Source organism: Entelurus aequoreus, linkage group LG05, assembly GCF_033978785.1.
Source record: "Entelurus aequoreus isolate RoL-2023_Sb linkage group LG05, RoL_Eaeq_v1.1, whole genome shotgun sequence".
Classification (NCBI taxonomy): Eukaryota; Metazoa; Chordata; class Actinopteri; order Syngnathiformes; family Syngnathidae; genus Entelurus; species Entelurus aequoreus.
Window position 1 is genome coordinate 11,317,542 of NC_084735.1, and position 24,899 is coordinate 11,342,440.

Consider the following 24,899-nt stretch of genomic DNA (forward strand, 5'->3'; position numbering starts at 1 on the left):
TTCATCTACAGCAGCTCTCTCTGGGGCCACGTCTGCTCTCTCTGGGGCCACGTCTGCTCTCTCTGGGGCCACGTCTGCTCTCTCTGGGGCCACGTCTGCTCTCTCTGGGGCCACGTCTGCTCTCTCTGGGGCCACGTCTGCTCTCTCTGGGGCCACGTCTGCTCTCTCTGGGGCCACGTCTGCTCTCTCTGGGGCCACGTCTGCTCCACCACATCGCTTAACTTGGCTAAATGTATTCCTTCTTTCATTGCATGTCTGCAATATCATCTGATCGTTGTGTGAACATGTCTTGTGGAGACAAATACATGCTTCAATATCATCTGATCGTTGTGTGGACATGTCTTGTGGAGATAAATACATGCTTCAATATCATCTGATCGTTGTGTGAACATGTCTTGTGGAGACAAATACATACTTCAATATCATCTGATCGTTGTGTGAACATGTCTTGTGGAGACAAATACATGCTTCAATATCATCTGATCGTTGTGTGAACGTGTCTTGTGGAGACAAATACATACTTCAATATCATCTGATCGTTGTGTGAACGTGTCTTGTGGAGACAAATACATACTTCAATATCATCTGATCGTTGTGTGAACATGTCTTGTGGAGACAAATACATACTTCAATATCATCTGATCGTTGTGTGAACATGTCTTGTGGAGACAAATACATACTTCAATATCATCTGATCGTTGTGTGAACATGTCTTGTGGAGACAAATACATGCTTCAATATCATCTGATCGTTGTGTGAACGTGTCTTGTGGAGACAAATACTTGCTTCAATATCATCTGATCGTTGTGTGAACGTGTCTTGTGGAGACAAATACATGCTTCAATATCATCTGATCGTTGTGTGAACGTGTCTTGTGGAGACAAATACATACTTCAATATCATCTGATCGTTGTGTGAACGTGTCTTGTGGAGACAAATACATGCTTCAATATCATCTGATCGTTGTGTGAACGTGTCTTGTGGAGACAAATACATGCTTCAATATCATCTGATCGTTGTGTGAACGTGTCTTGTGGAGACAAATACATACTGCAATATCATCTGATCGTTGTGTGAACGTGTCTTGTGGAGACAAATACATACTTCAATATCATCTGATCGTTGTGTGAACATGTCTTGTGGAGACAAATACATGCTTCAATATCATCTGATCGTTGTGTGAACGTGTCTTGTGGAGACAAATACATGCTTCAATATCATCTGATCGTTGTGTGAACGTGTCTTGTGGAGACAAATACATACTTCAATATCATCTGATCGTTGTGTGAACATGTCTTGTGGAGACAAATACATACTTCAATATCATCTGATCGTTGTGTGAACATGTCTTGTGGAGACAAATACATGCTTCAATATCATCTGATCGTTGTGTGAACGTGTCTTGTGGAGACAAATACATGCTTCAATATCATCTGATCGTTTTGTGAACGTGTCTTGTGGAGACAAATACATACTTCAATATCATCTGATCGTTGTGTGAACGTGTCTTGTGGAGACAAATACATACTTCAATATCATCTGATCGTTGTGTGAACGTGTCTTGTGGAGACAAATACATGCTTCAATATCATCTGATCGTTGTGTGAACGTGTCTTGTGGAGACAAATACATGCTTCAATATCATCTGATCGTTGTGTGAACATGTCTTGTGGAGACAAATACATACTGCAAGGAGCCATATGTAATGTCAAGTCATCATTAAATGTAGTTCAGCCGGGATATGCTCGTTTCAACATTAGATTTACAGCCCCGAAATATTATTGTTTTCATTTCGATGCCCCGCCCTCCGCCGTTTGACCAATTAGAAAGTCTGAGTGTGTCACATCCAGGTTGCCATCTTGGTGTGGCTACTGCCACTGGTAAAGTTACTAAACATGTCAGACCTTAGTCCATGTAAAAGTTACCATTCTCAATGTATTCACGACAAAGCCAGGAACAAAACCAGGATTTGTATCAGGGATGCCTTTGAATTTTTTTCATCGGACGCCAAACTTGCTCATTTCCTCCTTGATAGGTAAGTCAGGCATTCACCTTTTCTTGTGACTTGTAATACATGGAAATGGACATTTGGTGTGTAAACTATATTGTCCAATACAGTCTATGATCTTGTCTAACAAAGATAATATGTTCCTGCAACCAATGTTAGCATGCTAGCCCAGGCTAATGGGGAAAATATATGCTAGTTAGCATGCGTCATCCAACTGACAGGACAACATATATTTAGTACAAATAAAAACTATGTGGATATGGACAAGTGGTAGAAAATGGATGGAAGGATATGGGTAGTGCCAGTGACTATTTCCTTCTCACTATGCTGATACGCTGAGGAAATGGCTTCCAACATTAGTCATCATGGCAATGTGAAACGTAGACAAATCACATGATCAAATAATTGGTGTTTGCATATTGTGGACCACATGCACCAAGTTATATGGCAATGTGAAAGGTTTGAAACAGTAGCCTATAGGCATACCTTGGTAAAATGTCTCCTCTTTAGTTTTGGGCGTACATTAGGTTGCTAAGCATGCTCTACTTATTGTCACCAGTACAACCATTGCTAGTAGTCTTGGTTTTCTGATAGTACTGACAATAACCATATGCTTGTTGTCATATTGTACGCACTTCTTCCTGAAAATAGCCTCATTTCTGTGTTGGTTAGAGATTTGTTATTGACATTGTCTATTCAGCTATTATGGTCCCGGACCTCAACCCCTAGTAAGAGGGTAAGTAAGTTGCATATCTGGCAACCTCAGTCACAGAGAGGGGGAGGGTACTGCAGAATTTTGACCGTGATTGCAGTACCATTTCTGGCCACATGATTACATATGGCTCCTTTATCATCCTGACTTTGAAATGGTAATGAAGTTATCCAGCAATGTGCATGTAATAGAATATACCAATTGGACAACTAAACATGAATATGCACTGTCACACATGTGGCCCGGCCCGTAGGGAAAGAAGTTTGATGCCGAGGCTGTAATAAGGTTGATGAGACGGTAACCAACGAAGAAGCCATACCTGTCGAGGGTCTCCCAAAAGCGCAAGAAGACAGGCCGGTCCAGATGGCGCCTGTGGCGGCTGAGCTCCAAGACGGTCACGTCCCACTTCTGCACGTTGACGTCGGTCTTGGCCTCGTCGTACTTTAAGTGAAAGGCTCGAACTGGAAGCGACACACACGTTCATGCACGGGCCGTGCCTGCATTCACTTGCCGGCGCCATCACTTACTCTTGGCAAATATGTCCACGGGAGAGCCGTCAGGCAGCAGCCATGGCCAGCCCTTGAACTGCCAGGCAGGACCCTGCACGAACACAGCCACCACTCGGTCCCTGTAGTCAAGGAACATACTGATCAGCAACCCTGGAGTTCCCATCGGGGGCCAAAGGGGCTCCGCTTGATCAATTTCTGAGTATCTTTATCACTGGAGGATGAGACTAAACATTTGACACGCCAGGAATAAGCTGGCTAGAAAGTGTAGATAGAAGCACAGTAAGCAGCTACTATTAGTAAATGAATACGAGTCTACACCAAACACTTGGCTTTAACATTAAAAGACAGTAGCGTAGTAGGCCTGAACATATAACAAGTCTATTTATGGCCAGTGTAACATTACATTTATGAACAGTCACACTGTGTTTGAATGTTCAATTAGGTGAGTGTTAGTTGTAATACACTATGTCACCACGTGTGGCAGTAATGACAATATCAAACAAGAGCACAAAAAGTATGATTAAAGTGGTGGACTTTTGCATTTTATTGACACTTCAGCCAAGAAACTCATGATTATTATCTATTGTTGATGGAGTTACAATGTATTTATTCTACTATTGTGTAGTTGTACAGTATGTACATGTCTTTTCCATGAGTACCTTCTTTTGTAGTATATTTGAATATTATTGATTTTTGTCATCTTTGTGATCAGCACATCTAATGATTCAATACCATTACAATCAATTACACTGCACAGTCTAAACGCTCCAAAGGTCTTCAAATGCCATCATCAGACTGAGACCACATCAGGAGGTAGTCCTGAATCTGATCTTGTCAAATGGGACTTCAGTCTAAACACAATCTGACCTGAATGTAACTTTAGTTCCTCATCTTTGGGCGAGCTACGCCTTAGAGACACAGTCGCCACAGGAAGTGGATACTTCATCACAACATCCTGTTTGGCTTTTTATTTAAGACCACCCCTTTTTAGGGGCATGACTTGTCTATAGTGCACAAATAATATGGAATACATGAATATATGTTTGCACTCTGAAGAAATAGCCATTGTTGAAGGACTGCTGTGGTGCATTTGTTTACATGTGACTTAGAGCAGCCATACAACTATTACAACCTCCCAAATATATGACAATATATACATTAAATATATGACACTATATACATTACATATATGACACTATATACATTACATATATGACACTATATACATTAAATATGTCACTATATACATTAAATATATGACACTATATACATTACATATATGACACTATATACATTACATATATGACACTATATACATTAAATATGACACTATATACATTAAATATATGACACTATATACATTAAATATGACACTATATACATTAAATATGTCACTATATACATTAAATATATGACACTATATACATTACATATATGACACTATATACATTAAATATATGACACTATGTACATTAAATATGTCACTATATACATTAAATATATGACACTATATACATTAAATATATGACACTATATACATTAAATATATATCACTATATACATTAAATATATGACACTATATATATTAAATATGACACTATATCCGGCTGCACCAAATGATAATATAAATACATTTAATAAAGTCAAAATACAAGTAAGGCAACAAGAGAAGTATCCTACACTTCTCTTTTGTAAAGTAAATCTGAACAGCCGATATGGGCATCTACATCTGCTATATGATTTGCCTGAGAAGCTGGGCAGGACATTATAAAAAAAAAAAAAAATTAAAAAAAAAATGACACTATATGCATTAAATATATGACACTATATACATTAAATATGACACTATATACATTAAATATATGACACTATATACATTAAATATATGACACTATATACATTAAATATGACACTATATACATTAGATATGTCACTATATATAATAAATATGTCACTATATATATTAAATATATGACACTATATGCATTAAATATATGACACTATATACATTAAATATGACACTATATACATTAAATATATGACACTATATACATTAAATATATGACACTATGTACATTAAATATATGACACTATATACATTAAATATGTCACTATATATATTAAATATAGGACACTGTATATATTAAATATATGACACTATATACATGAAATATATGACACTGTATACATGAAATATATGACACTATAAACATTAAATATATATCACTATGTACATTAAATATATGACACTATATACATTAAATATATGACACTATATACATTAAATATGTCACTATATACATTAAATATATGACACTATATACATTAAATATATGACACTATATATATTAAATATATGACACTATATACATTAAATATATGACACTATATACATTAAATATGTCACTATATACATTAAATATATGACACTATATACATTAGATATGTCACTATATACATTAGATATGTCACTATATATATTAAATATGTCACTATATATATTAAATATATGACACTATATACATCCATTCATACATTTTATTACTTTACTTTCACGTTTAAAAAATGCTCTATTTAAGGTGTGGCAACTTTTATTTTATTTTGTAGTCGTAGCAACTTCCTCCCGGTCCACTTTCTTTGTTTTCACTTGATTGAAGTGCACATGCAAGTGATGTTGAGGTCACATTGGGGGCCCACATTGGGGCCACATGGGGAACACTTTGGGTCACATCAGGACCACATTGGGGCTTGCGCATGCAAGTGAGGACTACATTGGGGGCCACATCAGGACCACATTGGGGCTTGCTCATGCAAGTGAGGACTACATTGGGGGCCACATCAGGACCACATTGGGGCTTGCTCATGCAAGTGAGGACTACATTGGGGGCCACATCGGGACCACATTGGGGCTTGCGCATGCAAGTGAGGACTACATCGGGGCCACATCGGGACCACATTGGAGCTTGCTCATGCAAGTGAGGACTACATTGGGGCCACATCGGGACCACATTGGGGCTTGCGCATGCAAGTGAGGACTACATTGGGGCCACATCAGGACCACATTGGGGCTTGGGCATGCAAGTGAGGACTACATTGGGGCCACATCAGGACCACATTGGGGCTTGGGCATGCAAGTGAGGACTACATTGGGGCCACATCGGGACCACATTGGGGCTTGCACATGCAAGTGAGGACTACATTGGGGCCACATCAGGACCACATTGGGGCTTGCTCATGCAAGTGAGGACTACATTGGGGCCACATCGGGACCACATTGGGGCTTGCGCATGCAAGTGAGGACTACATTGGGGCCCCATCGGGACCACATTGGGGCTTGCGCATGCAAGTGAGGGCTACATTGGGGCCACATCGGGACCACATTGGGGCTTGCGCATGCAAGTGAGGACTACATTGGGGCCACATCGGGACCACATTGGGGCTTGGGCATGCAAGTGAGGACTACATTGGGGCCACATCAGGACCACATTGGGGCTTGGGCATGCAAGTGAGGACTACATTGGGGGCCACATCAGGACCACATTGGGGCTTGCTCATGCAAGTGAGGACTACATTGGGGCCACATCGGGACCAGCTCACGTCTACACTGGAGTCAGATAGAAATCCCATTTAAACAGTCCGATGTTAAAAAATGTGATTAGGGCCACTCTGTCCTGACTAATATTTATTTGTGGTGTAAAAGTTGGGGTTGAAAGAAAAGTGAAAGCCTTCTCACCAGTCCTGAGGTGCCAGTTTGAGAGGCTGGTCGATGACTCTGTAGGGGACCGTGACAGAGAGTGTGTTTCCACCAGGCTGGATCTGGTCTTTGCGCCTCTGCAGAAGAACCTCGTTGTCACGCTGGATGCCTTGCTTCTTCTTGTCCTCCGACGTGACCAGCCTGGTGGGACACAATCTCCTACTTACTTCCTGGATCCTTAAGCTGACCCAAGTGAAAGTGAAAGTGAAACTGACTTGAGGTCCTGCAGGAGGTCCTTGGCGTTGAGCATGGTGATGATGGAGGTGGTGGCAGCTGGGATGATGATGATGGGTGTGCGGGAGCCTGTGGAGCAAATAGACAAGGCAAATATTAGACATTTCTTCAATGTAGTTGCCATGTTGGATACTAAGCAATGGCCAAGTGTGTAGATCATTTATTATATGTGAGCTATCTTCAGGAGCAGTTTATTTTATACACGGTGTACAAGTAGGGGGTCCTCCTCTATTTAGGGCTTCTTCATCTACACCACAAGTGACTGACATCTTTTAAAAAGTCAACATTATAATCCTTACATTCTGATTTCACACCATTTACCTTTTTTCTGATTTGGTGGAGGTCTGGCTTGTGAAACTAGAAGATGAAAACAAAGACATTATTACCAAGCAGCATGATGGTACATAATATCAGTGACAGTGGTGGACTGACTGGGCCGAGGCACGGGCTGCAGTGCAGGGGTCTGGGCCTTCCTGGCAGACGCTCCTTCCTGTAGACAGAAATACTTCTCAATGACTTGTGTGTCTAAGGATCTTGTCATTCATCAGGTCATTGGACTCTCAAGACATTCATCAGGTCATTGGACTATCAAGACGTTCATCAGGTCATTAGACTCTCAAGATGTTCATCAGGTCATTGGACTCTCAAGACGTTCATCAGGTCATTGGAGTCTAAGCTCATTCATCAGGTCATTGGACTATCAAGACGTTCATCAGGTCATTGGAGTCTAAGCTCATTCATCAGGTCATTGGACTATCAAGACGTTCATCAGATCATTGGACTATCAAGACGTTCATCAGGTCATTGGACTCTCAAGACGCTCATCAGGTCGTTGAATGTCTAAGCACATTCATCAGGTCATTGGACTCTCAAGACGTTCATCAGGTCGTTGGACTATCAAGATGTTCATCAGGTCATTGGACTCTCAAGACGCTCATCAGGTCGTTGAATGTCTAAGCACATTCATCAGGTCATTGGACTCTCAAGACGTTCATCAGGTCGTTGGAGTCTAAGCACATTCATCATCAGGTCATTGGAGTCTCAGAACATTCTATCATCACAACTAGACTGTGTGTTGGTCTTAGAAGACCTTTTGTCTCTCATCTCGTAGACTTCATCACTTCATGATCAGACTTAGATTGCTCACATCTAGTCTTAGACTTCCATTGGTCACACCTGCTCTTAGACTTCCATTGGTCACACCTGCTCTTAGACTTCCATTGGTCACACCTGCTCTTAGACTTCCATGGGTCACAACTAGTCTTAGACTTCCATGGGTCACAACTACTCTTAGACTTCCATGGGTCACAACTACTCTTAGACTTCCATGGGTCACAACTAGTCTTAGACTTCCATGGGTCACAACTAGTCTTAGACTTTCATGGGTCACAACTAGTCTTAGACTTCCATGGGTCACAACTAGTCTTAGACTTTCATGGGTCACACCTGCTCTTAGACTTTCATGGGTCACATCTAGTCTTAAAACTTCCATTGGTCACATCTAGTCTTAAAACTTCCATTGGTCACATCTAGTCTTAAAACTTCCATTGGTCACATCTAGTCGTAAAACTTCCATTGGTCACATCTAGTCTTAGACTTCCATTGGTCACATCTAGTCTTAGACTTCCATTGGTCACATCTAGTCTTAGACTTCCATTGGTCACAACTAGTCTTAGACTTCCATTGGTCACATCTGGTCTTAGACTTCCATTGGTCACACCTGGTCTTAGACTTCCATTGGTCACATCTAGTCTTAAAACTTCCATTGGTCACATCTAGTCTTAGACTTCCATTGGTCACAACTAGTCTTACACTTCCATTGGTCACAACTGGTCTTACACTTCCATTTGTCACACCTGGTCTTAGACTTCCATTGGTCACACCTGGTCTTAGACTTCCATTGGTCACACCTGCTCTTAGACTTCCATTGGTCACACCTGCTCTTAGACTTCCATTGGTCACACCTGCTCTTAGACTTCCATTGGTCACACCTGCTCTTAGACTTCCATTGGTCACACCTGCTCTTAGACTTCCATGGGTCACAACTAGTCTTAGACTTCCATGGGTCACAACTAGTCTTAGACTTCCATGGGTCACAACTAGTCTTAGACTTCCATGGGTCACAACTAGTCTTAGACTTTCATGGGTCACAACTAGTCTTAGACTTTCATGGGTCACACCTGCTCTTAGACTTTCATGGGTCACACCTGCTCTTAGATTTCCATTGGTCACACCTGGTCTTAGACTTCCATTGGTCACACCTGGTCTTAGACTTCCATTGGTCACACCTGGTCTTAGACTTCCATTGGTCACACCTGGTCTTAGACTTCCATTGGTCACACCTAGTCTTAGACTTCCATTGGTCACATCTAGTCTTAGACTTCCATTGGTCACACCTAGTCTTAGACTTCCATTGGTCACATCTGGTCTTAGACTTCCATTGGTCACATCTGGTCTTAGACTTCCATTGGTCACACCTGGTCTTAAGACTTCCATTGGTCACACCTGGTCTTAGACTTCCATTGGTCACATCTAGTCTTAAAACTTCCATTGGTCACATCTAGTCTTAAAACTTCCATTGGTCACATCTAGTCTTAGACTTCCATTGGTCACATCTAGTCTTAGACTTCCATTTGTCACAACTAGTCTTAGACTTCCATTGGTCACAACTAGTCTTGGACTTCCATTGGTCACACCTGGTCTTAGACTTCCATTGGTCACATCTAGTCTTAAAACTTCCATTGGTCACATCTAGTCTTAAAACTTCCATTGGTCACATCTAGTCTTAAAACTTCCATTGGTCACAACTAGTCTTAGACTTCCATTGGTCACATCTGGTCTTAGACTTCCATTGGTCATATCTAGTTTTAGACTTCCATTGGTCACATCTAGTTTTAGACTTCCATTGGTCACAACTAGTCTTAGACTTCCATTGGTCACATCTAGTCTTAGACTTCCATTGGTCACATCTAGTCTTAGACTTCCATTGGTCACACCTGGTCTTACAGACTTCCATTGGTCACAACTAGTCTTAGACTTCCATTGGTCACATCTAGTCTTAAAACTTCCATTGGTCACATCTAGTCTTAAAACTTCCATTGGTCACATCTAGTCTTAGACTTCCATTGGTCACATCTAGTCTTAGACTTCCATTGGTCACATCTAGTCTTCCACTTTGATTGGTCACATCTAGTCTAGCAGCTGGTGCCAAAACCCCAAATATTTATATTCCAACACCAGGAGGGTGTGCCTGGGCAAGGATGGTTTCACCCTATGGTAGTGAGAAAAACAACTGTTGAGATGCAAAACAGCAATTCTATAGTCAAAATACAATGACAGTCGTTGAAGTGTAATTTCCCCTTGTTAGCATTGAGGTATTGTGTGGCAGAACCATCACGGTGGATCCACTACTACCAGTCCAAAATAGTGGGAATCACCCACATTGCCATTCCATTCAGTTGTAAACTAATGGCACAAAGAAGCATATGTCCCCAGATAGTCTTTTAGGAATGGTTGAAAAGTTAACAGACTATTTCGGAATATCGTTCTGCCACATGAATACCGGTAACTAAAAATGATTCTAAAACCAAAATGATGGCCAGAAATGAGCAAAAAGACAAAAGTCCCCAAGGTAGTCTAACGTTAAAAGGGGAATACTGACTATGGGCGTAGTATTACAGGAGTACAATGACAATATGAACAGTGACAATAAGGATTATGGCGGGCGAGTGCCCAAACACATTAACAAGTCAAACCAGTTCCCGAGTGTTTATGGTTTTGGACTTCAGGCACTAAGTCTTAAATCAAGCCTTTCATTACTTGGTCAACTATGCATCAGGACGTCCAGTTTTGTATAGCAGGATCATACGGAGACTCTTCTTTACTTGTGCTTGATCAATTACAGGCCAAGTGCTGCGCCCACCCAGCATCTGAAGCAGTCTACTCCTCAACAGTGACATGAAGGCTCGGCCATGAGGTAAAGCTATTTTTCTATTTATAAAGTTTACTATCAGTAAATAATGTTAAGGTTACATGCATGCTTGCTATTATACCTGTTTTAGAAATATATAGCATAGAAAAATGATATTTAAATTCAAATGATAAATGTATATACAAAGTACAAAAGCAGTGAAGTTGTCAGGTTGTGTAAATGGTAAATAAAAAGAGAATACAACAAATCCTTTTCAATTTATATCCAATTGAATAGACTGCAAAGACACGATATTTCATGTTCACACTGAGAAACTTTCTTATTTTTGCAAATAATCATGAAGTTAGAATGTAATGGCAGCAACACATTGCAAAAAAGGCCTTTTTACCAGTGTGTTACATGGCCTTTCCTTTTAACAACACTCAGTAAAGGTTTGGGAACTGAGGAGACACATTTTTGAAGTGGAATTCTTTCCCATTCTTGCTTGATGTACAGCTTAAGTTGTTCAACAGTCTCCCTTCTCATATTTTAGCCTTCATAGTTTCAATGGGAGACAGGTTTGAACTACAGGCAAGCCAGTCTAGTACCCGCACTCTTTTACTATTACACTGTTGTAACACCTGGCTTGGCATCGTCTTGCTGAAATAAGCAGGGGCGTCCATGATAGCGTTGCTTGGATGGCAACATATGTTGCTCCAAAAGGTGCCTTCACAGATGTGTAAGTTACCCATGTCTTGGGCACTAATACACCCCCATACCATCACACATGCTGCCTTTTACACTTTCACCCTAGAACAGTCCGGATGGATCTTTTCCTCTTTGGTCCGGAGGACACAACGTCCACAGTTTGGAAATGTGGACTCGTCAGACCACAGAGCACTTTTATACTTTGCATCAGTCCATCTTAGATGAGCTCGGGCCTAGGGAAGCCGCCAGCGTTTCTGGGTGTTGTTGATAAATGGCTGTGGCTTTGCATAGTAGAGTTTTAACTTGCACTTACAGATGTAGCAACCGACTGTAGTTACAGACAGTGGTTTTCTGAAGTGTTCCTGAGCCCATGTGGTGATATCCTTTACACACTGATGTGGCTTTTTGATGCAGTACCGCCTGAGGGATCCAAGGTGTGTAATATCATGGCTTACGTGCAGTGATTTCTCCACATTCCCTGAACCTTTTGATGATATTACGGAGCGTAGATGGTGAAATCCCTAAATTCCTTGCAATAGCTGCTTGAGAAATGTTGTTCTTAAACAATTTGCTCAGGCATTTTGTTGACAAAGTGGTGACCCTCGCCCCGTCCTTGTTTGTGAATGACTGAGCATTTCATGGAAGCTGCTTTTATACCCAATCATGGCACCCACCTGTTCCCAATTAGCCTGTTCACATGTGGGATGTTCCAAATAAGTCTTTGATGAGCATTCCTCAACTCTCTCACTCTTTTTTGCCACTTGTGCCAGCTTTTTTTAAACATGTTAAAGGCATCAAATTCCAAATGAGCTAATATTTGCAAAAAATAAAGTTTTCCAGTTCGAACGTTAAATATCTTGTCTTTGCAGTCTATTCAATTGAATATAAGTTTAAGGCTGCAGCTAACGATTATTTTTCTATCGATTAATCTATAGATTATTTTTTCGATTAATCGGTTAATCTATAGATTCTTTTTTCGATTCATCTATAGATTATATTTCCTTTTACCGATTATTTTTTATTTTATTTGATTTAAAATGAAGATGAAAAAATAAAAGTAGGCCAGTTTTTTCAAAAGGCATGGCTTTTATTTACAAAAAAAAAAAGTATGGCCACTCAGTCAACATTGACAACAACATGACAAAATATTCTGTAACAAGGTAAACATTTAAAACTTTTAACATTTAACAAAATTAAAAGTAGCTTATTTGCTTTTTAATGTGCAAATACAAAAGTAAACATCCAGTGCAAATCTTAATATTCTGCAATAGTATAAGCATTTCAAAAGTAAAAGTATTGCTTATTTTGCTTTAAAATGTGCAAAAATAAAGATAAACATCCAATACAAAAAAGTGCAAAACGAAATATTCTGTAACAACAGTGTAAACATTTCAACAAAAGTGAAAGTATCGCTTATTTGCTAAAATGTGCAAAAATAAAGATAAACATCCAATACAAAAAAGTGCCAATATAAATATTCTGGAGCACTGTAAACATTAAGTATTGCTTTTAAAATGTGCAAAATAAACATCCAGTCCAACACAGTACACAATAACCAATTCTACTCATTCCAGTGAGTGACTAACAGTTGTAATGAAGAAAGGTTAGCATGTCTACTTGCTTTGCTTCTTTTCTTGTTTACAATATTCCCAGCAGCTGAAAATAGGCGCTCAGAAGGGGTCGATGTGGCTGGAACTGAGAGGTAATTAGCCTTCACCTCAAACCAGGACTGCGAGCGAGCTGAGCTGCAGTTTAAGTTTCTAGTAGGTCAACAGGCTCATAGTGATGTTACTAGTAGTTGACTGGGAGGTGTTTATAATCATTTGGGGAGAGTCCGCTGCCTGATGCTCACCTGCTAAACACCTATCTGCTCGACGCTGAAGCGCTGACTGCATGCGCTATGAATACGCACTGCTGATTGGCTGATAATGCTTCGTGTGTACCAATCAGATGGTTGTGTGGGTGGGACAATGCTGCGTGTGTACCAATCAGATGGTTATATGGGTGGGACAATGCTGCGTGCTGAGACAGAGGCAGAGGAGCAAAGCAACTTGTTAAGACTTTAGCAGCTAAAGTTAGCTTTAGCTTAGAAACTCGTTCGGTACACCCCCGTACCGAACCGAAAGCCCCGTACCGAAACGGTTCAATACAAAACACATACCGTTACACCCCTAGCAGATACAAATGACACATTCATGTTTTTGTGTAATGATGACAACGTATGCTAACGCGGACGATTGACTAGTTGATGGTTTTCTTTTCAAATGTTCGTTCATAGCCGTTGTGCTGCTATGATAGGCCATTTCCGCTCGACACAGTGTGCATACAACAACATTATTAGGCTGTGTATTGAAATACTCCCACACTTTTGACGACTTTTGGCGTGCGTTTTTCCCCTCGCTCGCAGTCTGCTTTGCGCTCCGCCATGACGATAGTGTGACGTAAATATGCGACGCATCGACGCACAAAAACGGCGTCGACGTATTTACGTAACCGATGACGTCGACTACGTCGACGCGTCGTTTCAGCCTTATATAAGTTGACAAGGATTTGTTGTATTCTCTTTTTATTTACCTTTTACACAACGTGACAACTTCACTGCTTTTGGGCTTTGTAGATCAGACAAAAAGACGACTCTGCTAATGTATTATAAATACCTGGTGGGACAGACATGGTTATGCATGGTGTGTTGCAGAAAACTTGCAATGATGAAGGGGATATTCTGAGCATATACGAGAATAAGCAGTCACATAATTGCAATAACTAGAGACACATGTAAGTAATCCTGTAATGTACAGCAATCATTTCCTGAGGTCAAAACATTTGATATTCTGTGCTCTCCTTTGTTTCCTAGGTGGCAACTGGAGAAGCAACTCTCCAATAGCAACAGACCCCCAGCCAAAAACTAAACAGTGAATAAGAGCTGCTCCAACCATGAATTTGAAAAGACGCCAATGCTCTTCAAACATTGCAAAATGTGCCTTTCTCATCGCTCTGCTGGCGGTGCTGATCTTTCTTGTAGCCCGCATGTGGCATCCAAGTCTCACAGCACAGTTCAGGTTGAGAGGAAGTCCAGGGACTTGCCAAGATGAAGGACTCCATGCCAACAAATTGTCCGTAGAAGAAGTTGAAGAAGCTACAAACTCTCCCGGGAAGAAAAACAACACCATTATAGCTGAAACAGGTTTGGAGAAACCTGAGCCAGTCAAGACTACCCAGATGAAGGGGAGAGACTTTAATGCCACTTTAATCCATGGTCTGTTCCCTTACATCATCAATGAACCGGCAAAATGTCAAGGTGGTCAAGCAACACCATTCCTGGTCTTTATAATAACCACAGTGGCTTCAGAGGTGGAAGCCAGGAGTGCCATACGGCAGACCTGGGCAAACCAGAGTTTGGTGCCAGGTGTGGGAGTTATCCGCCTATTTCTGCTGGGAAAGCTGGAGGGAGAGGTGGGAAGTTCTCAGCAAAGGATGCTCCAAGAAGAGAGTGACAAGCATCATGATATCATTCAGCAGGACTTCGTAGACTCCTACAACAATATGACACTGAAGACCCTGATGGGTCTGCACTGGGTGGCAAGGTACTGTCCACACGCGGGCTACGTCATGAAGACCGACAGTGACATGTTTATCAACACGGAGTACCTGATCCACAAGCTGCTCAGACCAGAGCTGAAGCCCAAGACAAACTATTACACAGGCAGAATCATAGAACATGAGTTAGCTCATCGTGATAAAAAGAGCAGGTGGTACATGTCTGAAGAGGAATATGGAAAAGCAGAGTATCCCACCTTCTGCTCTGGGACTGGTTACGTGCTGTCAGCAGACCTGGCTGACAAGATTCTCAGAATATCTTTGAACACACACATAGTACACCTGGAGGATGTCCACGTGGGGTTGTGTCTAAGCCAGCTCAGGGTGAAGCCCACCAAGACGTCCATATTGCTATTCAACCACTACCATGTGCCGTTCACACGCTGCATGTACAGCAATCTGATCACCTCACACCAAATTACACCAAAGGAATTACTGCAGTACTGGACCAGACAGCAGAGAAACAAGAACATATGTCAAAGGATGGGACAAAGGAACTTGTGAGGCAGTCAATCTCCACACCCCTTGGACTGTCAACAAAGTGCTTGCTGACATCCAACATTAAAACAAGGATTCAATTCAAGGAGATTTATTTGGCATAGCTGTACACATTTGCACATGTACGCTACCACATTTGGACTCAGGTCCTGGCAAGATTTAAGAAAAACAGTAATAAATGGGCAATAAAGAAATAATAAATAAGGACTGATATTAGCTGGTTAAAAACACTGAGTGGTTGCTTGCATATTTAATTTAGCCAGAGAAAGAATAGAGGAGTTTAACCTAGAGCAATTTGTTATATTCTTATTTGGATTATTCTGCTTTCACATAGTTAGCATGCTGGCCTCACAGTCAGGAGATTGAACTATGTGTGTGTGGGATGGCTTCATGGGAGACTATAAACTGTCAGTGTTGCTTTGTCAAAGCAGGCATGTGCGGCGTTTAGCTGAAGACCCATTCAGGGTGTTCCACACCTATCCACCCAAGTCAGCCAGAGGGTGTGTGGCAATGTGAACTGGTCAGTTGAGGGACAACTCCTGTAAAGTACACCAGTCACAATAATGACACAATTGACTGAAAAGCACTAAGAGTGCAAGCCTTCGCCAAGCTCCACCTCTCAATGGAAAAGAATCCTTGAAAAACATTGTGCAGATCACCCACAACACTTTTTCCCTTATCTCATTTCTGTCAGATCTGGAAAGTTTCATACACTTGTTTCCAAACAGGCTGCTAGAGCGTTTAGTCTTTGCATTGGTCTCACTGCTTGTTGGTCATCTTTTAAACGCCATGTGTGTGCTTATTATAAGGCACACCAAAAGAACACTAATTTGGGACGATTTACTACGCAGTGAATTCTTTTGAATGAATGGTTTACACATGAATGACGTGATGTGTCATTTTCACTCAAAGAATGAATAAAGAGTCTTACTGCTGTCTATTGACTAACTGCAGTTTGTGCGGTACTAGAATGTATTGACATGTACCTGTACGTGCAAAATGATAATAGCCAAAACTTTAAACATAACAATGTCAGTAAATGCAATCATACATTCAGATTAAACCTGGGACTCAAACATCCCCATATATCCACACTCTACACAGTGTTTTACTCCTTAACTGAAGATATGTTGTGGACGTTAAAATACTTGTTCTTACCGTCACAGACTTTAGAGTCATGCCGTGGTACGTCCCCATGGTGTCAATCTTGAAACCCTCCGTTTCTGGAAGACAAAAACCAGAGACATGGAGTTGGTGCTGACTCACTTTAGGTGGTCTACAACATCACTTTTAGGCACAGCCAGCCATGTCACTTTAGGTGGTCTACAACATCACTTTTAGGCACAGCCAGGCATGTCACTTTAGGTGGTCTACAACAGTGGTCCCCAACCACCGGGCCGCGGACCGATTGGTACCGGGCCGCACAAGAATTAAAAAATAAAATAAAATAAAAAATAAAAAATGAAATCAACATAAAAAACACAATATATACATTATATATCAATATAGATCAATACAGTCTGCAGGGATACAGTCCGTAAGCACACATGATTGTATTTATTTATGTAAAAAAAAAAAATAATAATAATAATAATTTTTTTTTTTTTTAAAATACACCCCCCCCCCCCCCACACCGGTCCGTGGGACAAATTTTCAAGCGTTGACCGGTCCGCAGCTACAAAAAGGTTGGGGACCACTGGTCTACAACATCACTTTTAGGCACAGCCAGGCATGTCACTTTAGGTCAGGGGTGTCCACATTTTTTCCACTGAGGGCCGCACACGGAAGAATTAAAGCATGCGGGGGCCATTTTGATATTTTTAATTTTCAAACCATAACAAAATATATGGATTTTGTTTGTTTTTTACCTTTAGGGCTCCCGGGGACCATAAAGGGTCTAAATCATTAAAAGTCAAATTATTTTTTTTTTATTTATATAATGCTTACAGGAAATCTGTACAGTATATCAACTTCAGGTTGATATAAAGTTTAAAAAAACAAAAAGGTTTTATGCCTTTTCTGTCAAAGACAACTTAGTTTTTTATAATAAAAGCGAAATATGCAGTATTTCCCCCACTGCCCAAAACATTCAGAAAGCAATGTTTGATGTGAAGTAATTAGAGCCTTAAAAATATCAACAATGCAGGACACCATTGATTTTAATTCATTATTATTTTTGAGTAATCACAGTGAAAAGATAAATAAAATCCCATTAAATATATTTGGGATCCAAAAGGTGCCCCACTCATAAAGTGATACATTTTTATTAGTTTTTTTTTTTAACTTTCAACACTTACGGTAAGTTACGAGCTCAACTTCAGATATATCTGTCCATTTTACGTTTGAACTATTATTTTGTTTGTTTTATGCTATTTTGTCAAATAAAATGTTGATGTTTTTGTATATGCAATATTTGCCACATAAAATATTTTAAAGTGAAATATTTGAAATAATTGGAGCCTTGAATAGGTCAATAATACATTATAACATTGTTTTTTTTGGAGCAATGGCAAAAAAAGAAAAAAGAAAGCCTGCATGGTAGCTTTGTGTCAACATTGCAACTTTTTCTAGTTAGATTTCACCTCATTCCACTTTTTTAAATGTTTTTTTTAATTTTTGCAATAGCATTTCCAGAATGTGTGGCGGGCCGGTAAACAATTATCTGCAACAGTGGTCCCCAACCACCCGGTACCGGTCCGCACAAGAAATGTGAAAAAAAAAAAAAAAAAAAAAAAAATTTTTTTTTTTTTTTAATGAAATCAACATAAAAAAACACTATACATTATATATCAATATAGATCAATACAGTCTGCAGGGATACAGTCTGTAAGCACACATGATTGTATTTATTTATGTAAAAAAAAAAAAAAAAATAAAAAAAAAAAAACAAATACACACCCCCCCCCCACCCCCCCCCCACCCCCCCCCCACCCCCCCCCCCCCCCCACCCCCCCCCCCCACCCCCCCACCGGTTTGTGGGACAAATTTTCAAGCGTTGACCGGTCCGCAGCTACAAAAAGGTTGGGGACCACTGGTCTACAACATCACTTTTAGGCATGTGAGCACCTTGTGAGGAAAAAAGAGGAACATTTTTATTGTCTCTAAGTGCTGCCACGCAAGAAAATGTTGAAAATCAAGACTACCTTTCTTGCAATTGGGTGCATTTCTACACTATACCTTTACATTTATTCTCATCTACCAACCTCTTTTTGACACTTGCTTGTCCCATGTGATGTACCACACAACTTGTTTTTTTTTAACGTATAATTTGAAATCTTTTCCCATTTAGAAACTCTACTCTATGGCCACGCCCCCTCAGGTAACATACTTCCTGTGTTGTGAGCTCTGTTTATGGATGTTATGGGGTGTGTGTATGTATCTATTATAATGATAAAGTATAGAAGATAGTATATATAATGAGCACTCAGATAGAGTATGCACCTTCTATGCAACGGCTGCAACCCGCCAGAAAACTGAAAGAAGAAGAAGACCTGTGTTTACATCCCTGGCTACTAATAAATGCTCTACAACTCCACCTGGTTGGGAACTAACAGTGTTGGGATTGTAATCAACGGTGTGGCTCGTAGAGCAAACGCAGGCGACAACAAGCTCGCTGGCTAACTATGCTAGTGCCCAGTGCAGCGTTTAGGCAAGAGGAATAGCGAGTACCTGCGCCTGAGGCCAGCGTTCAACACATTTCCTTTGGATCCTATTTTTTGGATATTTCATTTAAAAAATACTGAAATGTTATTTAAATAAATGTTTAAAAAGGCGGATTTCCACCTTTTCGCAGACATTTCACATGCCTGAACAATTCATACAAATAAATCCATACCTAACATTTACCAACCTTGATATTCTTAAAAAGACTTCAATGTAAAGTAAGAATGAATATCTAGCAATAGCAAAGTTGTGTTACAGTTGGTAACAGTTACTATGCAATATCTATTTCCAGGGGTGGGACTACAACTTGTATTGAGGTTGCACAATACAGCAGATGTTAATTATTATAGATTTGAAATGGTTCAGGTCCTATCTGACAAACAGAACTTTTCCAATCCAAATAGATGATTGGGCTTTGGCCTATGCTTCTTTGTCCTGTGGTGTCCCTCAGGGTTCAATCCTAGGACCAATCCTGTTTGAGGTCTACATCCTGCCCATTCAACGCATTTACAAAAATATATAATATATCGTATCATCTTTATGCTGATGTCACTTTTAAATAGTCTTGAGGACATAAAAGTGTGTAAACTCTCTAAACTTAAATGAGAACAAGACGGAAATCATTTGATTTGACTGACATGTATGACAGAATGCTCCCCCCCGTGACCTGCACCGCCTGATGCCTTATTTAAAAGCCACAGTCACAAGTCTTGCTTTTAAGTTGGACGATGATTTTAAATTGGAACCGCAGATTAACTCCGTCGTACGATCCAGTTATCATTAGGGAGGATGTTTGATAAGAAATTATCGAGTTTGAGTCTATTATCGAATCCTCTTATCGAACCGATTCCTTATCGATTCTCTTATCGAGTCCAGATAGGTTGTTATTATTTTGTTAAACCAATATTTGGTTTAACAAAAGCTCACTTTTATTATATAAGAAAACAATTTAATCTAATAAATAAATAAATATTGACTATTACCCCCCTAAAAAAATAAAATAAAATAAATAAACATTGACTGTTGTTACCCAAAGCATATTAAGTGGGATTTTTCAGAAAAACAAATATATACAGTAACACAAAAACAAGCTGTCTCTGTGATCACTATAGGTGTATAAATAATAATATAGTGTTAAATAAAATCAGTCCCTTGGGCACAAAACTGGAAATAATACAGCTCTCCAAAAAGTGCGCTTCTGCTGCTATTTGACATAACTGTTTGTTATGATGCTTTGACATTTTTGCACTTTAAAGAAAGAAAGAAAATTCTATGAAGAGAAAAGTTGTTTGCAAATGTGGTTACAATGCTAAAAAATTAAAAGTTAAAGCTAAAAAAATAAATACACTTTATTGAGTTAACATTATTTCTTTATAGAGGGAAAGATGTTATGAGCTAGGGCAGTGGTTCTCAAATGGGGGTACGCGTACCCCTGGGGGTACTTGAAGGTATGCCAAGGGGTACGTGAGATTTTTTAATAATATTCTAAAAATAGCTACAATTCAAAAATCCTTTATAAATATATTTATTGAATAATACTTCAACAAAATATGAATGTAAGTTCATAAACTGAACATCAAATCAAGTAGGCTATTCCATTCATTACAATGCAACAATGCAACAATGCAATATTCAGTGTTGACAGCTAGATTTTTTTGTAGACATGTTCCATAAATATTGATGTTAAAGATTTATTTTTTTGTGAAGAAATGTTGAGAATGAAGTTCATGAATCCAGATGGATCTCTATTACAATCCCCAAAGAGGGCACTTTAAGTTGATGATTACTTCTATGTGTAGAACTCTTTATTTATAATTGAATCACTTGTTTATTTTTCAACAAGTTTTTAGTTATTTTTCTATCTTTTTTTCCAAATAGTTCAAGAAAGACCACTACAAATGAGCAATATTTTGCATTGTTATACAATTTAATAAATCAAACTGATGACATAGTGCTGTATTTTACATTTTTATCTCTTTTTTTCAACCAAAAATGCTTTGCGCTGATTAATGGGTACTTGAATTAAAAAAAAATTCACAGGGGGGTACATCACTGAAAAAAGGTTGAGAACCACTGAGCTAGGGAATATAACAACTACACTACCCATCATGCAACGGGAGTGACGAGCATGCGCGGTAGCCCCGAAAAGTGTTGTTGCATGTCGTCACCCGTGAAAGTAAACGTCAAGAACTCAGCCAACACGCCTCGTCTGCATTACTTATAATTAGACAGACAACACATATACAGTGTGAAAAACAAAAGTTCAAAAAGGGAGATGTGTTGTATATATATGTATGTGCTGCGGTTGCTTTAAGAACGTTGCGACAGCTGCCGTAAAGGAGGTGCGTTGCTAGCCTGGTTGCTATGTTTCCGGTGGGTTGTAAAAGTGTTCTTCATGAGTTTGTACCCTGCTCAAATCTCTCAGTAAAGTTATTCATTGGATTATACCTTTTGTTTTGAACTTTATTACACCTTGGAGCGCTTTTTCCCGTCCATTGTTTTCCTGCTTTCGCTATCTGCGCCTAATGACTGAGCTACGTGACGTCATTTCTTGTGATTTCACACGTAGCATTTCTGGTCGGGACGGGATTCGTTCCGAGGGATTCGAATAAAGAACCAACTCTTTTTCTTTACTATAGTGGTCTCGATAACGGGTACCGGTTCTCAAAAAGGGATTCGAGTCCGAGGACTCGGTTATTTTCTTATCGAACAACCGGGAAAACCGGTTTCGAGTATCATCCCTAGTAGGGATGTCCGATAATGGCTTTTTGCCGATATCCGATATTCCGATATTGTCCAACTCTTTAATTACCGATACCGATATCAACCGATACCGATATCAACCGATATATGCAGTCGTGGAATTAACACATTATTATGCCATTTGGACAACCAGGTATGGTGAAGATAAGGTACTTTTTAAAAAAATTAGTAAAATAAGATAAATAAATTAAAAACATTTTCTTGAATAAAAAAGAAAGTACAACAATATAAAAACAGTTACCGGTACATAGAAACTAGTAATGAATGAAAATGAGTAAAATTAACTGTTAAAGGTTAGTACTATTAGTGGAGCAGCAGCACGCACAATCATGTGTGCTTACGGACTGTATCCCTTGCAGACTGTATTGATATATATTGATATATAATGTAGGAACCAGAATATTAATAACAGAAAGAAACAACCCTTTTGTGTGAATGAGTGTAAATGGGGGAGGGAGGTTTTTTGGGTTGGTGCACTAATTGTAAGTGTATCTTGTGTTTTTTATGTTGATTTAATAAAAAAATAAAAAAAAACAAAAAAAAACAAAAAAATGATACAGATAATAAAAAAAACGATACCGATAATTTCCGATATTACATTTTAACGCATATATCGGCCGATATTATCGGACATCTCTAATCCCTAGTTATCATCATCTAAGACTTTTAGCAAAAATTAAATCAGTTTTATCTTTTAACAACTTTGAGCGGGTAATCCATGCTTTTATGTCATCATTTCGTCTACGTTGGAATGACGCAGGCCTCAATTGCTCCATTGCAGTTAGTCCAAAACGTTTTAACTACCACTAAAAAACATGAAGACATTTTAGCACCCCTTCACTGGCGCCCACTTCATTTTACAATTCATTTCAAAATATTGTTTGCTTTTAAATCGCTTAAAGGCCTACTGAAAGCCACTACTAGCGACCACGCAGTCTGATAGTTTATATATCAATGATGAAATCTTAACATTGCAACACATGCCAATACGGCCGGGTTAACTTATAAAGTGACATTTTAAATTTCCTGCTAAACTTCCAGTTGGAAACATCTATGTAGGATGACGTGTGCGCGTGACGTCACGACGGCAACGGAAGTATTCGTACCCAATGTGTCACCATACAAACTGCTCTGTTTTCATCGAACAATTCCACAGTATTCTGGACATCTGTGTTGGTGAATCTTTTGCAATTTGTTTAATGGACAATGAAGACTGCAAAGAAGAAAGTTGTAGGTGCGATCGGTGTATTAGCGGCGGACTACAGCAACACAATCAGGAGGTTGTGTTGTGTTTGAGCTGGATAGCAGACGCGCTACCGTGAGTACAGCTTTGGCTTCCAAACATTTGCTCGCTTGCCCGTACGTGCGTGTCGCTATGTGCATGTCACGTACGTAACTTTGGGGAAATATATGTTTCTTGCAGACTCCGATGGCAGCCGGGGTGTCGTCGAAAGCTACAACGCCCGCCGCCGCTCCGTAGTTAGCTTCAATTGTTAAGCTTCGCCAAGCTGGAAATTATTAACCGTGTATTTACATGTTCATGGTTTAATAGTATTGTTGATCTTCTGTCTATCCTTCCAGTCAGGGTTTTTTTTTAATTTTGTTTCTATCTGCATTTGAGCCTGATGCTATCACGTTAGCTCCGTAGCTAAGTTAGCTTCAATTGTTAAGCTTCGCCAAGCTGGAAATTATTAACCGTGTATTTACATGTTCATGGTTTAATAGTATTGTTGATCTTCTGTCTATCCTTCCAGTCAGGGTTTTTTATTTATTTTGTTTCTATCTGCATTAGAGCCTGATGCTATCACGTTAGCTCCGTAGCTAAGTTAGCTTCAATTGTTAAGCTTCGCCAAGCTGGAAATTATTAACCGTGTATTTACATGTTCATGGTTTAATAGTATTGTTGATCTTCTGTCTATCCTTCCAGTCAGGGTTTTTTATTTATTTTGTTTCTATCTGCATTTGAGCCTGATGCTATCACGTTAGCTTCAATTGTTAAGCTTCGCCAAGCTGGAAATTATTAACCGTGTATTTACATGTTCATGGTTTAATAGTATTGTTGATCTTCTGTCTATCCTTCCAGTCAGGGTTTTTTATTTATTTTGTTTCTATCTGCATTTGAGCCTGATGCTATCACGTTAGCTCCGTAGCTAAGTTAGCTTCAATTGTTAAGCTTCGCCAAGCTGGAAATTATTAACCGTGTATTTACATGTTCATGGTTTAATAGTATTGTTGATCTTCTGTCTATCCTTCCAGTCAGGGTTTTTTAAAATTTTGTTTCTATCTGCATTTGAGCCCGATGCTATCACGTTAGCTCAGTAGCTAAAGAGCTTCGCCGATGTATTGTCGTGGAGATAAAAGTCACTGTGAATGTCCATTTCGCGTTCTCGACCCTCATTTTCAAGAGGAAATAGTATCCCAGGTGGTTTAAAATACAAATCCGTGATCCACAATAGAAAAAGGAGAGAGTGTGGAATCCAATGAGACCTTGTACCTAAGTTACGGTCAGAGCGAAAAAAGATACACCCTGCACTGCCTCTCTA

General features: G+C 39.6%; 2 protein-coding genes across 4 annotated transcripts in view; one reads left to right on the forward strand and one right to left on the reverse strand.

Annotated features, from left to right (window-relative positions):
* LOC133650162 (beta-1,3-galactosyltransferase 2-like) overlaps positions 1–17,251 on the forward strand; it is a 34,546-nt gene extending 17,295 nt beyond the window's left edge. Inside the window, exons 2-4 of one of the 2 annotated variants that reach the window (XM_062047086.1) lie at positions 11,122–11,193; positions 14,531–14,610; positions 14,690–17,251. In XM_062047086.1, coding sequence (XP_061903070.1) covers positions 14,770–15,936 — 1,167 coding nt within the window. In that variant the 5' untranslated portion in view covers positions 11,122–11,193; positions 14,531–14,610; positions 14,690–14,769 and the 3' untranslated portion in view covers positions 15,937–17,251. The remainder of the gene's footprint in view (positions 1–11,121; positions 11,194–14,530; positions 14,611–14,689) is intronic. The other variant, XM_062047087.1, reaches the window with a different exon arrangement.
* The window catches only part of cdc73 (cell division cycle 73, Paf1/RNA polymerase II complex component, homolog (S. cerevisiae)), a 45,847-nt gene that overhangs the window by 501 nt on the left and 20,447 nt on the right, over positions 1–24,899 (reverse strand). For both annotated transcript variants that reach the window (XM_062047084.1, XM_062047083.1), the window contains exons 10-16: positions 17,089–17,153; positions 7,650–7,707; positions 7,539–7,574; positions 7,199–7,286; positions 6,963–7,124; positions 3,248–3,348; positions 3,040–3,181 (exon numbers count right to left, since the gene is read on the reverse strand). In XM_062047084.1, coding sequence (XP_061903068.1) covers positions 3,040–3,181; positions 3,248–3,348; positions 6,963–7,124; positions 7,199–7,286; positions 7,539–7,574; positions 7,650–7,707; positions 17,089–17,153 — 652 coding nt within the window. The remainder of the gene's footprint in view (positions 1–3,039; positions 3,182–3,247; positions 3,349–6,962; positions 7,125–7,198; positions 7,287–7,538; positions 7,575–7,649; positions 7,708–17,088; positions 17,154–24,899) is intronic.